Source organism: Condylostylus longicornis, unplaced genomic scaffold (genome assembly GCF_029603195.1).
Source record: "Condylostylus longicornis isolate FDR11 unplaced genomic scaffold, ASM2960319v2 ptg000018l, whole genome shotgun sequence".
In the NCBI taxonomy this organism is placed as follows: domain Eukaryota; kingdom Metazoa; phylum Arthropoda; class Insecta; order Diptera; family Dolichopodidae; genus Condylostylus; species Condylostylus longicornis.
The window spans coordinates 2,335,952-2,351,417 of record NW_026577987.1 but is presented as its reverse complement, the minus strand read 5'-3'; the positions used below and the strand labels follow the sequence as shown (position 1 = coordinate 2,351,417).

The 15,466-nt window shown below is 27.5% G+C and overlaps 2 protein-coding genes across 2 annotated transcripts; both read left to right on the top strand.

The window, feature by feature from the left end:
• The first annotated feature begins 8,044 nt into the window (after positions 1-8,044).
• On the top strand, positions 8,045-10,438 carry LOC129606196 (cytochrome c oxidase assembly protein COX19). The gene is made up of 3 exons (XM_055516355.1): positions 8,045-8,186; positions 8,581-8,733; positions 10,217-10,438. The coding sequence occupies exons 1-3, from the start codon at positions 8,132-8,134 to the stop codon at positions 10,264-10,266; spliced, it is 258 nt and encodes an 85-aa protein (XP_055372330.1). The 5' UTR covers positions 8,045-8,131; the 3' UTR covers positions 10,267-10,438.
• Positions 10,439-10,576: 138 nt separating this feature from the next.
• On the top strand, positions 10,577-11,816 carry LOC129606195 (phosphopantothenoylcysteine decarboxylase). Its single transcript, XM_055516353.1, has 3 exons — positions 10,577-10,786; positions 10,851-11,054; positions 11,145-11,816. The coding sequence occupies exons 1-3, from the start codon at positions 10,664-10,666 to the stop codon at positions 11,694-11,696; spliced, it is 879 nt and encodes a 292-aa protein (XP_055372328.1). The 5' UTR covers positions 10,577-10,663; the 3' UTR covers positions 11,697-11,816.
• Positions 11,817-15,466: the final 3,650 nt, after the last annotated feature.

The following is a 15,466-nucleotide window of genomic DNA, read 5'->3' as shown; positions in this document are numbered from 1 at the left end:
TAAATGGCTTGTGAGAGTTATATGCTTTAAAAACTCTTTTAATAGGAGCTTAACTCTAGTAATTGCGCTCTTTTGTTCTTATAAAAATCTCACTAGGGTCTTTTAGTGTTCTACAAGACTGAAATTATAAGAGTAATATTCCTAAAGAATTCTTAATATAGTTCTACAAGAGTCTTATGAGATAAAAATTGTTACTTGGAGTACTTGCCCAGAAGCACCGACCAGAAGTGGAAAAGACGCTGAAAATTCTCCAGACTCAAGGGAATACACTCCCGACCTTGCAAGTTGCTGCTCAAAAGGACCCAAGAGGCTACCCAAGGAGAGTGTGAATCTTACGTTCCTGCCCCACTCAGCGTGGGAGAAGAATAGATGGAGGAGAACCTTTCAAAGGTAGGACGCGGAGGATGAGGAAAGAAGACCCCCGTCATGATCGGTTGAGCGGATGGCTGAAGACCTGGAACTCATAGGAGAGAACCAGCTAGCCCAGGTGAACCCTCAACACGCCTAAACGCCTTCGGCAGTAATGGCAAGAATGTTCACCCAGCAACAACTGGGGCTGGTAATCATCCAAAAGCCCTGGGTACACAGAGCACAAATCAGGGGTTTGTCTATTAGAGTTTCACAGGTAATTTATGATCGTGAGCAGAATCTACCTAGAACCTGCACTCTAGTAGGAAAAAATATTAGTTATATTCTACTTTCAGAATTCATGACGAGCAACTTGACCTTAGCGCGAACACACCAGCGGTATATAAAAGATAGTGTGATAGGCATAGCGGACACGGTAGTGGCCGCGAGACTGCATAGGGCGCTGGCTGCTTTGACTTCGCTAAAAAGGTCGGATGGGATTTACGCGACGAATGAAGAGCAAAGAGCTCTCTGGAGACTCATTTTCTGGGCACAGAATTTTGTATCACTCACCCAATGATTTGTATCTAACTCACCCTGCATATTACTTAATATTAGTATAAAAATAGTATTAAAATAATTATATTTTAAATGCAATATACATATAGCCGCAACAAATATCAATATAAAAATACTTATAAATTATTAAATTAACAATAAACATACATATTATATTGTGAATATGTATAACAATACAAAAATATTGTACCAAAACCCTGTAATTTGTCATCTTTTAGCAATACTAACAAGTTAGCACTTTAAATGCCAATAATTTATACTCTTTTGCACTGAAACTAAAATTTTTGCTAAAATTTCAAAGATTTTGTTTTAATTTTTAAATTTTTTCTGCAGTTTTAATACTTTAAATTGCAGTTTTAAAACTTTACTTTTAATTTCACTTTAACCAATTTCAATTCTAATTTCCCACAGAATGTGATAAAGAAAATTAGAACCCATAATGTTTAAAATATTCATCTATTGGTAAGTTAATTGTTGCTTTGTCGTTAATAAGCAACAATTTAAATGAGTAATAATATTTGCAATTGAATTTTCGTAAAGTTTTCACGATAAAAACACAAGTTAGAGCATACTCTGTATAATGCAATGGGTGCTAACATTAGAGTATTCAGCGCCAATTCCAAACCCGTACTCCTATATGGCAGTGAAACATTGTTAATAAAGAAGAGCTACATACATATGTACATACATATATAGATAAAGTTTCATATCTCCATCACCTGGTAAATACAACTATGCTTTTCACAGAAAGTCTTTGAGTGGAATTTGCAAGGTAAAAGAGGAGCGATCATACCTAAAAAAACATGATAAAGATCGATAGAAAACTAAATAAAAGATGGATATGCACCGAAATAAAGCAACTATGCTTTACAGGTACCTTTTCCTCCTTTTCTATCCAAAGAGAATACAAAATGAAGAAGAAAACAAACACCGCAATAAAAATAAGGGCTAATAAAAAACCCTATTAACAACACATTTCAATACAGAAAAATAATAAAAAAAAAGCCAGATATTGTAAAAATAAACAATCGGATAGAAAGTTTTGCAGCGAATCGTGGAAACTTTCGCAAACCTTCAAACTAGAAAACTTCTGCATGGAGTTTAAAATTAAAACCTATAAATTAAAAATCTCATTGCGGCTGAAGTTATAAGCTGGAACCGTACTTGTGGCTGAAGTTATAATAAACTCGACCATATTTTGATCATTTCTCTTTCAATTCTATTCAACAATTTTTTACAATTATATGTATGTCATGTCAAAAGTTACTGGTTTAAAAATGAGACAAAGGGGAGACATCAGTGAAAAATGAAAATTTTTTCTTTTTATTTCTATGATTTTTTTCCCAAATATTTCGTGAAGACTTGAAGTAAAATGAAGCTGGCATTGAGTTTCATTATATTCTCAGTATTCCTTCTTTGAAATGAACAAGAGGATAAAGCTATGTTAAAGTTTAACACACAACATGCCGTTTGAATACCAAATTTAACTGAGCGTTTACATTACCTAGTTATTGGCAAAAAGTTTCAATGCATACAATAATTTTATTAATATTCTAAAATATTCTTCAAACCTTCCCAGTTTATTCGCAAACGTCAAAATTTTTTTTTGCTTAAGAATAAGATAAATTCAAAAATTTTAAAACAACAAAGAATTTTTTATCGGTAAAATAAAGAATGAAGAAACTACAAAAGAAAAATATTTATTAAATAATAAAAATATTTAAAGTTAATATTATGCACATAACAATGTCTGTGTAAGCCGCTGATAAGTCTAATTATAGTTGATATTTTTCAAATAATATTATTTATATAATTGTTTTATTCATTCCATGTTTGGTTATAATCACACTATCTTTTATATACCACTTTTATATGTTTCTTTACAAATTTAAATGGAGATCACCGGTTGCGTCAAACTATACAGCAAGTTGCGTTACGAAACTATCGATACATCACAATAGTTTTGCGACGATATATCCAAAAAAAAAATATCGATAGTTCTCCAACACTAGTACTGACTGAATTACAAAGTAAAGTTTTTGAATAAGAAATTGAAAGAAAAAAGCAAAAAAATCTATATTATATTATACAAGCCAAATCCGATGGCGCAACCATCGAGTATTTTCGCTTATATTCTTTATCTTTGAAAGAATAACATAAAAAAAGAAAACAAAAAAATTTTATTCTCAATTCTCCCAACATTTTGAGTATGCATATCATATTACAAATTGTACACAGAACTGTAATTTCAATAATGCGCTCACTTTACAAAGTATCACATTCCAAAAAGTGTAGTAAAAAATCTTGACATTCTAGTGGGTATGTAAAATAAAAGTAAATCGGATAGGGAAAATATCGAGCACGCTTTTCTTATACATGTCATATAAATATTGCCAAAAAAAACTAATTAAATAAACAAGCATATATTTTCAGCAATAAAGTGCTAGTTATTAACAAAATATATCTACTAATAAGTAATTCGACTCGTTCCATTCCGTTAGTTTTCGTTTGCATTTTGCTTCCAAATTCTGAAAATATTCCATTTTAATTTAGAAATAGATGGAAAAAGAGTTTTGTAGGCAAGAAAGAAAAATATTGTAAGCGAGTGTATCAAAAACATTGAACTGAAATAAAATTAAATTAAATTAGGTACAAATTTTGTTATTTTTATTTGGATAACAACAAAAATTTTTTTTCATTTCATAAAAGTTAGGTAAAAACATTCGAATGTATGAAAGTAATAGTTGTAAATTTAAAATTTCATACCTTGTTATACAGCACTTACCTATTCAAGGTAGATACACAATATGATGTAGTAATATATATTTACTTCGTTTATATGGCTGCTTAAAGCTTATTATTATCTATATAAACGTTACTTAACCTGAAGCCGGCTTCATTCAAGACGCTTACTTGAATTGAAATGTTAATGATTTCAAATTTAATAGCTAAACGTCGTTTTTTGGGCTTTTAAACTAACATAGTAAAAACACAGTTTGATTTCGAGCTGATTTCACGTCAAGTCGTAATGTAGACGCGGCATAAAAATTAAGTGATTTATAATAAATATTCATAAGAAATATTTGTTTTAAATTTTTAATACAAAATTGAAATAAAAATTTAAACGATATTGCAACTAAGAAAAAAATTCCTATCTAGCAAATTTTCTGGCTTAATATGGGGGTTATGGGTGTATCATCCACTGATGAGTTTGTCATCCACTGTACATTATATTTGTCTAGCCGATGAGTTCAAGCGGTCTGACCCTTTTTAGTCGTCTATGTACTTGATCAACATCTAAAAGTTGCAGCATCTCTGGGTTATCATGCTGGAGTAATCTTGATTGATGATTGATTGCATATTTCTTTATTTCATCGTTGACTGTCGGCACGTTTGGATCTCGATGTAGAGTATCATTACTTCCGTACCATGGTGCATTTACAATGATTCGGAGGACCTTGTTTTGGAAAGTTTGGATAATTTTCAAATTGGATTCTTTGGTACAGCCCAAAAGCTGTATACCGTAAGTCCAAACAGGCTTAAGAACCTGATTGTAGAGTAATAGTTTGTTCTGTGTATTAAGCTCAGAATGTCTTCCAAGAAGCCAATACATGTTTATCAATTTGATGTTCAGCTCATTTTTCTTTTTTTTAACATGCTCTTTCCACTTTAATTTAGCATCCAGTGTCATACCTAGGTATTTGGCTTCGTTGGCGTATGCAATTGTTACCACATTAAGTAAGACACCTATTGGATCGCCTCTTCTGTTGGTTTAGTTAACGTGTACTGATTTAGCTTCGTTGAGTTTGAACCTCCACTTTTTCGTCCAAGTAGACACTTCGTTCAATGAGACTTGCAATTTATTCGTAGCTTCTTCAACATGAAATAAAAATAAACAAAATTTTTGTTTATATTACAATAAATGTGATGACAATTACTAATTACAAATTTTTTTTTAAATACAATATACATATAATATGTAAATTATAATTTTTTTTATTTTAATAGTCAAATGTTGTTTTTAAATCGCTTCGCTTTTATAATGTGGGTACACCATATTCGCCACCTTGTACTGGAATAAGTTCCAGAAATAAAACTCCAGCTTTTAAAATTCTTAATATTTTTTCCTATACTGTATATACGAAAAAATAAATAATTCTCGCTTTTAAAAATACATTATTAAAAAAACAGATAGACATTGCGTATTCTTTCCCCCTCCCAAAAATTCTTATGTGTATAAAAATGAAAATAAGAAGGTATACTGCTTAACTATTTGAACTAAGGGAATTTTTTGTATACAAAAAATGGTGAGTGATTGCATTAGTGTGATGTAAACGGAGAGTCGAACTACTTGTTTATAGATATACTTTTTAACAAAATAAGTCCTTAATATATTTATTTAAAAAAAAATAAGTAAACCAAACTAAACATAAGAAAAAAATGGCATACTATGATAAAGAATTAAAGAGTAAATATCAAATGTGTGCACACAGTATTTTCTTTCATATTATGATGTGAATGTACATATATTTGATATGTCATGAGTGCTGCTTTATTTTTTGTATGAAAATGGCCTTATTTTTGAAAGAGATTGAGCCTTATTCTAGTTGTCGAAGTAGAGCGACAATTGTCGTCACGACTTGAATTTGATATTCTAAATGGCGATTACAGTGACACGTGTCGTGGAATAGCGGGAAAATGTGTTTCAGGTATATTCCAGTTGTCGTTGTAGAGCGACAAATGTCGTAGTAAAACGACGTTTTTTGTCGAAATGTATTTTACAAGTGACAAGCGAGATGGATACACCAAAAATGTAAGTTTAAACAAAACAATTTAATAAAAATATAATAAAAATATAAAAAATAATAAATTTTGTAATTTAATACATAAATTAAACCATATAATATATAATTTAATTTTTATTTTCAAACCTTTAAGTCACATTATATTAAAATATTTACAAATATTTAACAAGCAATGTTATACATATCAACATAACGTTTAAGCTATGATAACCCATCCGGTTATAATGTAAATGTAAATGTAAATAACACTCCATTTGGCAAATCCAATAGAGTTGTCCCTAATCTTAAATCTTTTGATCCTTAATTGTTGTTTTTTTTTCAATTTCATTACTCTCGGAGTCTGATGAATCCATAAACCATAATGCAAATGACGACATTTTTTATTTCCCTCGGATTAAAAATATAAATATATACACCGAATTTTTTTTTTTAGTTTGAACTTTACTCGCCAAAATTTCTTTTTAAAATGTATCAATTTCACTTGAAACGTTTCATTTTCGTTTATTTCTCGCAGTCACGTCACTCGACAACTAGAATACCACATTTCAAGTGACGTGACAGCGACAACGACAAATGTCACGTAAGTGACGCGACAACTAGAATAAGGCTCATTGTTACTCTTAGAATGTGCAAATTAGTGCCGTGAGCAGCGTTCCCACTTGGATACAATTGTATCCATTTGGATACATTTTTGCTTTAAATTTGAGCTTGGATACAAAGATACTCAAATTTGCTAAAATGTCAAAATTGGCAACATTTGAAAATTTTTGCTAAAATATGGATACATTTTTTTTTCAAACACTAAATAAATATTACAAAACAGTTTAAATGCTGGTATTTAATCCTGATTGTTGATTTAGTTTCAAAAAATGTTATTTTCTGGCTTTTCTAAGCAGGTTTCCGATTTTTTTAGAAGAAAGTAAAAAAGATACTTTATTAACTGCCTATTCCTGTATTAAAATCTAACATTTATACAAGAACGTACCAGAAATATTTTAGTGTAAGCTAGGTGTTATAGAAAATGCATTGGCCGTCCATATTTTTTAAAATTTGTCCGTTTTCATGGTGAATTGTCTTTACAACATAGTCCAACAACTGCAGAGCATAAACGTATGTTTTTTCTTTCCTTAACTTTTACATGTAAAATGTAATAAAAGTTGTATGCGCTTTCGTCACTAAAATTTACAAAAAAAAAATAAAACTTATGTTGTGGAATAAAGCAAATTAATTTCAATTATGGGTTAATTTGTACAGAATAAGACAACTTAGTATTTAAGTTTAGACCATTTTAAGAGGTTGGGTACATTTTAGATACATTTTTTTCTCGAAATTGGATACATTTTGTTTTTACCGAGTGGGAACACTGGCCGTGAGAGGTATTTTTCCAATGCCAATTGTACATTTTTCGTGCATTATGCTTATCCCGCACGCGAACGAAGTGTAGGCTACTCAAATGCAATTGGTTCTGTGTGTAGAAAAAAAAAAATTCAAATCTTTTTTATATCGATTGAAAGCGAAGAAATTGCAATTGACGTTGCAATTCAAAATGAAAACTGCAACATTCCGATTTCTGAAAATCCTCCTCCGAAATGTAAGCAAATATTTTCTCCGAAATTCTTATAAATATAATTTTTTCTACAATTTTTATATTAACGAAACTTTCGATTTCAGTGATATTTAAACATAAAAATATAAAAAAATTTGTTATTTTACTTAAATTTAACTATTTATTTTACTTAAATATTCTATTGGACTTTAACACGTAGGATATTAATTCGTTTGCAAATTTTATAGCCAATTGATAATTTTAAATGCTAATGAAATGATATGTCACTTAAGATTTACAATAAGAAATATAAAATTAAATTCTGTGTTGAATTTAAAGATAAAATATTTTTCAATACAGCAACATTTAAACTTACTTCGCAGTTGACATACCCAGTGTACTGCAATCGAATCGAATTGAAAATATCAATTCAAAATTGGTTTTTTAAATTCTATGTTGGTGTATTAGTGAATAAAAAAAAAAATGTAAAAAAAATATTTACAGACAGTTCTAATTGCACTAAATTGCCGCTAGATGGACGACAAAATCGTCAAAATTACGATGTTCAAATATGTAACTCAAAGAAAATTATATTTCGAGAAGGCGCTTCCTATTTTGAAATTGTCATTGTCAGCTGTCAACAGTTTTAATGCTGTCAGCTACCGGGCGTTTTATTCTGCCAGTTCGCTGTGATAACTTTTCTTTTTCAATAATTTGCTTTAAAATCATATCCTATTTTTAATTACATATTTTTATTCATACAAAAATAGTTTTAGCTTTCCAATAAAATGAAGGCTTTGAAATTAAACAGTTAATAAATTTTTAATGTTCAACATTTTTGTGCTTGTAGGTTATGGCATCACATACATTCAGTCAAAAAAAATTTATTCCTACACCACCAGAAAAAGGTAAGAACTGAAAAAAATTTGTTCATCTTACTATATCTATACATTTATATTTTACGTGTAAAGCTATATGAATCATTCATATTAAACCCACCACACGTAAAGTTAAAGGCTATTTTTTAAAAGTTGCAATTATAGACGTCTTTATATAGAAAAGGTTTACAACATCTTGAGTGACCAAATTGCATTTTGGTTTATCTAATACACATTTGCAATCACAAATTAGATTTTTCTTGGGTGTGAAAATTTTGCTATTAAAATATAGTCTTTAATTAACGTGGATATTTTCATGATAATTCGCGGCTAATAATTTCTATAATCTTAATCTAATATATATTCTCATAAAAAATGTAAATATCTAAGAAAAGACGACTAAGTAATTTTTAAAATATTTAAGGGTCCTTTCCGCTTGATCATGAAAATATTTGCAAAAAATATATGTTAAAATATATGAGTTGTTTGCGAAAAAATAGCGATAAAAATTCTGAGTGCCGACTCGAAGCAAAAGACTATTTAAATTGCCGTATGGAAAACGAATTAATGGCAAAAGGTGAGCTCTCTCTAAAATTAAATAATGTTGAATAACCGTATTTTATTGTTTTTTTTCTTTCTAAATTGTGAGTGTTTTTTTTAATTTGAAAGGGAACTACTTTTTTTTAGCACAAATGCAACATACTTAACTTAAAATCTTTTTTCTTACTTTTTATTTTTTTTTAACTCCCACATAGCTATTGACGTGTGAAACATAAATTCCTGTATTGTTCAATTATAGGACATGGCCGAAATTTAATAAATTAATTTTTTTTCTTTGAATATTAAAATTAAGCGGTTCAAAGTACGTTTTTTAACATTAAGCAGTTAATAGAATAAAAATCTAATGAGATTGCTAACAATAAGTGAAATAAAAAGGTAGTTGAGTACAAGAAATATAGTAATAAATTTAGTTACACAAGTATGTGACAGCTTAAAATAAAAAAAAATCAAATTGATGATTATATACGTATGTATTTTCCTATCTTCTTAATATTTATTTTCCAGATTAAATCAATAACTTTTCGTCCGGAAAAAAAATACAAAGATGACATTGAAGTTCCTTTTTTCTTTTTTTTTTCTTATATATCCCTTACATTTGGTTGAATTGCTAGTAAATACAGTAGATACCTACATTCATATATACATATATAATTTACTTTAAAATATCGAATTTATAAATCTATATATTTTATATATATGTACTATTACATAAGTATGTAGCTGCTTTGCATTTTTGTATGCATAAGTGCATATTCGTAGAAGTATGCATTATTATTTTTGTTTTTTTTTTTTTTGACTTTTTATTAAATATCACCCAATGTAATTTCCTGACAAGGTTAAATTGAAAAAAAAAGAGAAGAGAAATTCGTTTCTCAACTAGTAAGATAGGGACCTGTGCAGCAAAAAATTAAAATTTTGAATAAATTTAGTTTTAATTTTTATTTAAATTTATTTTTTTGGAAGAACAGATGCGACAAAGCAAATAGTTCCAATTACATTACTTGCTTGTGGAAAAAATTTAATCAATTATCGGTATTTAATTGCTTAAAATAATTTATTGGTTTTACAAGTAGCAATAATAAAAAAATGTTAACAATATGTATTTTTAGGATTTACTGGAACGTTTACATGATCAATTTTTCCAAATTTCTAATTACGTTATATGTATGGATTTCAAATTACTTAATTTATCTTCACACGTACGTTGTAAAAAAATTTTATGACCATTTCTAAATATTTTAATGTACTTTAATATATTACTATAAGAAATTACGAAATAAAAAAAATTTTTAATGTGAGTATAATGAAATATAATAAAATATGTAGGTAGGTAAAATAAACTTTGATACTTGTATTAACATATTTATTTCTGCTTTAGATTTTAAATGTATTTGTAGGTATTTTGAAAAAAAAAATTTCTTAAAAACATTAGTTTATATTTCTTTAAAAGGAGTAATTGTTGATTCAATAAAATCATTAAATTATTTTTTTTATTTCAGAAGAATGGTCTAAACTTGGTTTTGCATTGAAAAATGAAAGTTCAAATTAAATTTGCAAAATTAAGTATTGATTTATTGTTTTTGTAAAGTTAATAAATTTGAAAATCAATAAAAATAAACTAAATATTTTAAAATACACAAAATAAGTACATTAAAAAATTACTGGAAAAATTTCAATATATACATAAAAACATATTGTCTATATATATATATATATATATATATATTACAAAATATATCACATAAATTAATATAGTTTAAAAAAAAACAAAACACATAATACCCATATTTGTAAATATACATATGTGGCATAACTAAGAATAAAAATTTCAAAAAACAAAGAAACCGAAAAACTGAACAAAACATTACAGTCACAAACGGAATTTACAATTAATTTGGTGTGTAAAAGTTTAAATATAAAAACAATTTGTAATTTTACATTTTAAAATGAATAATTCAACGAAACTTAACAAAAACATAATTATTGGATGTACGGGTAGTGTTGCTACCGTTAAATTACCATTACTTATAAAAATGCTTCTAGATTGTGAATGCCCCATCAAGTTTGTGGTAATTGAGAAAAGATTTTTTTTTTTAAATATATCTATTTTTTTTTGTTTTTTCTTGTTTATAGATTAAAATAGTAGTAACAGAACGAGCTAAGCATTTTTTCGATTCAAAGGACATCCCGTTAGGAGTACAAATTTTCAATGATGAAGACGAATGGAAAATGTGGAGCAAACGGGGTGATCCAGTTTTGCATATTGATTTGGGTAAATGGGCAGATGTTTTTGTTATTGCACCAATGGATGCCAACTCTTTGGCAAAATTTGCCACGGTAAAAATTCATTTTAAGTAGTAATAACACAAAATTTAGGTTTTCCAGGGTTTTCTTATATTTTCTGTTTTATTGCATTCATACTTACAGGGAATATGTGACAATTTATTGATGTGCACAGCACGTGCATGGGAACCAACTAAACCATTATTATTCTGTCCGGCAATGAACACTAAAATGTATGATCATCCGGTAACAGCGGAGCAAATTGGAAAATTAAAAAAGTGGGGGTATATTGAAATACCGAGTATATCGAAAGAATTAGTGTGCGGTGACACTGGAGTGGGTGCTATGGCAGAAGTGCAAACAATATATCAGCAAATATTAGAATGTTTTATACCACCCCCACCACCGTCGCCACATTCATTAATTAGACCATCCGAAAAAATAGTTGCTATAGATGAAATACAAATTGAAGATAATCGTGATTTAAAAAGAAATCATCCCGAACAAAAAGACATTGTGGCCGAAAAAAATACAATTACCGGAGAAGAATTTTATGAACATGAAATAGAAAAAAACGATTGTCCAATTAATATAACTAGATCTTATGGGCAACAACAACAGCAAACCCAATTTCCGTCACAGTCACCCGTAGATTCAACTAATATATATATGGGAAATACATCTGCACCTCAATAACTTTTATATTTAAAATTTATTTTAATTCATATTATCAATGTTTCAATTTTATCTTGATTTTTAATTGCTTATTTAACATATAATTCAAAATAAAATAATGAATAATATAACAGACACGTATATGAGTACATATATATATTTGCATAAAGGCGTACCTTTAAAAATGTATTTATATATATTCATATTATATGCATATACAGTTCATACATAATTATATTGTTAGGTTTAGATTTTCAAAACAGAATTAAATTCCATAAGAGACAAAAATATCACAATATATATAAAAATTAACACATTATATTATAATGTACGTACTTCACTTTGCCATTTCCTTTTTCTGACTTTTGTCAAGTTTTTATTTGTTATTATTTAAAAAACCATTTATTGAAAAAGCAACAGCTGTTTTCAAAATCACATACTTATTACTTCATTTATTATTTTTACAATTTTTATTACTTAATTTTCCAGCTAAAACTAAAGTTTATGATATTCAAAGAATTCAATTTTAAAATTTTTTAAAGAACCGTATAAATTTTTATATAATATATTTGTTCAGATCTTTATTCAGCTATAAACTTTTAAATTTTGCATTTTTTATTATATTCATGTACTGTTTAACGAAAAAGTTAAGGATACGGTAATAAAAAAGCTGTGAAATCACTATATACATTTGAATATTTTCAATAGAAAGGTACACTTATACATAAATGCATGTATCTTTATATAATTTGAATTTCTTGAATATAGGAAGATAATTTTTTTAATTTAAAAATAATCATTAACAACGCGATCAATAAAAGAAAATTTTAATAAGAAATTCACGAACTATCAAATTATGAGCTTTTAAAAAATTTTAATATTTTAAGATTTAATTTCGTTATAAATTTAATGACCTTTCTTTTATAACTTTGATTTCCTGTAACAGAGGTAAATTAAAAATACTTAACTTGAATCCAGTATATGTATTATAACGTTCCCGACTATTTTATTCTTAATAAAAAAAACAAAATATAAAAATCGAAATTTTTTAATTAAAAATAATAGATGCAAAAAGAATAATTGCAGATGAATACATGTGCACTTTTAAAAAATTATTTGGGACCGAAATCAAAAACAAAAATTCTCACATACAGGGTTAAGTCGTACATATAAAACATAGATAAATTTGAGCAATTTATCTATAGAAACGAAGTAAACGAGTAAAATAGTTTCCTGAACTAAAGCAACACATACATTATAATACGTTATATACTTTACGAAGCTAAATGGGTTTAATTGCATTTAAACCCATTTACATATGTTTTGCATATGTTTATTTTTAAAATTCATACTTTATTTCATACTTTATTTAAAAATTTAAAATAAATTATACTAATGCCAAACATAACCGTGACTTCAATAATGCTTTAAAAAATAATCAATAATGATTTAAGTACGGTATTAATACGGTTGTAGCACCGTCTCAGAACTTTCAATACCTTTACATTGTAAAAAAATTACTGAAGCTTTTCGTACATTTTGGAATACAATTTTTACCATATCAATACAACTTTGACGTTTATTTGAAAATTTCAATTTAAAGTTCTGTTCAAATGTTGATTTTTATAAAACGTTACCGCATCATTACAAAAATTGGATTTTTATGCAGAATTTTCGGAAAAAAAAATTGATAACTAGAACTTTATTGCTGAAAATATATGCTAGTTTATTTTATCGGTTATTTCTCCAAAATTTATATAACAAGGTATAAGGAAAGCGTGCTCGATTTTTTCGATACCCGATTTACTTTTATTTACGTCTTTACTCCACTACGTATAAAACGCATTTAAGAAAAGTGTACAATGTCAAGAGCTTTTACTAAACTTTTTGGAACTTGATACTTTGTAAAATTTACGGCGTGAGCGCATTATTGAAGTCACGGATACTCTAACAGGTCCATAAGAGGAAAATATTTTCCGAAGTACAATTGAAAGTTTGTATGGGGGAGGGCAGGGGTGCAGACATATGTATGTAGTCTTTATCGAAGTACAGACTTTTAAAAAACAATTGTGTACATAATGCTTATAACTTCAGAACTATGCTGTATAGTATAATCATCAGGGGCTTGTTTTACTTAATTGACGTGTTAAACGTGTTGAATATGCGAAAAATGCATAATTCTCATTTTCTGGTAAAACGTGTTAAATGTGTGTTAAAACATGCGAAAAATGCATTATTCTTATTTTCTCTCATACATACATATATATGTACATACTTCCAATTAAAAAAAATGATGCCCTATTTTTATTAAAAAAAACTGTTTTGGGTTTTTATTTAATAATTAGTCAATTTTATATAATAAAATTTAAAAATATACTGTATTTACGTAAAATTATATTAAATACAAAACTTACATTATGCAAAATTATCTAACCTAAAATAAAATTCCTAATACCTAAATTACTTTAAAATTTTTAATTACGCGAAAGCTTTACGTGGTTTTGTAAAAAAAAAATTATAATTTTGAATAAAATTATAGTATGTATTCTATAAAATACTATAATTTTATTTTAGTATTTTATAGTTAAAATTATAGAACTTTTGAAAATATTGAGAAAACTATTGTTCCGCTAAATCTGTAGCAGGTATATGTTGTTTGACGCTGTAAATAACGGTGTAAATAAAAATAGCATTATGCAGTAGTTAAAGAACTAAGTTGACTAAATAAATTTAGATCTCTTAACAATCTTTTCAAAATATGGTCAAAATAAATTTCAGAAACCTGGTTGCGGTGAAACACATTACTTTTTTAATATTTTTGTCTTTCCTTTTTAGAACTTCTTTATTTTTAATGTAATAGGTATAAAAGAGTGTATGTGTGTGTAAAAATAAAATAGTGAAGTATGAATTTTTTTGCGAATCATATATACATACATACATACATTTGTGCATATGTATTCTATTTAGTTATTGTATATATAAGTGATTGATTATAGTTTTTTTGATATTTCAAAATATACCTTATAATTGATTAATATACATATCTAAGTATATAATTAAACTTTGTGGCTTCTTTATATATTTATCATGCAGAGCCATTTTTAGTATACCGCGGGTGCTATGATGCCTAATAGAACTTGTGCGATGGGTTACGAAGCACTCTTACCCAAAATTTCAAAACATGATAAACTTTATCATTATGTCCATAAAATCTTGTTTAACCCTCTCGAACACATAAAACTCATATGAGACTCCAAAAAAAATTTTTTGAATGACATTTATGGGTCTCAAAATTAAAAATTTTGAACAGGAATGATTCTAATATTAAAGTATTAAGTTTTCTGTTTATTTTTTTCTATTTTCTATTAAGTGCTCTGGTTATTATAAAAATTATTGCAAAAATTTCATGTCAGTTCTTATAACATGTGCCAATTTAGAGATTTTATAAAAGTGTTGAATTTGTTTTAATTTTTTAGCGTCAAAATTTTATTATTAAACGAAAGAAGAATTTTTTGTTATAATAAAAAGCTTAAATTTCAGGTACAATACAAAAAAAAAATTAATTTTTATAATGTCACAAGTTTTTTGTTTCAATTAATGTGCGACGTCATATGAAGATTATGTTGGATAAAGGACACATTGTTTCTTACTTTACTTATGTGAAATTTTTTTTCCTCAGACTTGAAATGAATTCTAATCGAAAAGTAGCAGGAAAGCGGTATTTTTAAATGAAATAAAGATTCTGAAAATCCTTTTGCCCATTGAATCGGAAGATGAAGAATTTGAAGGTG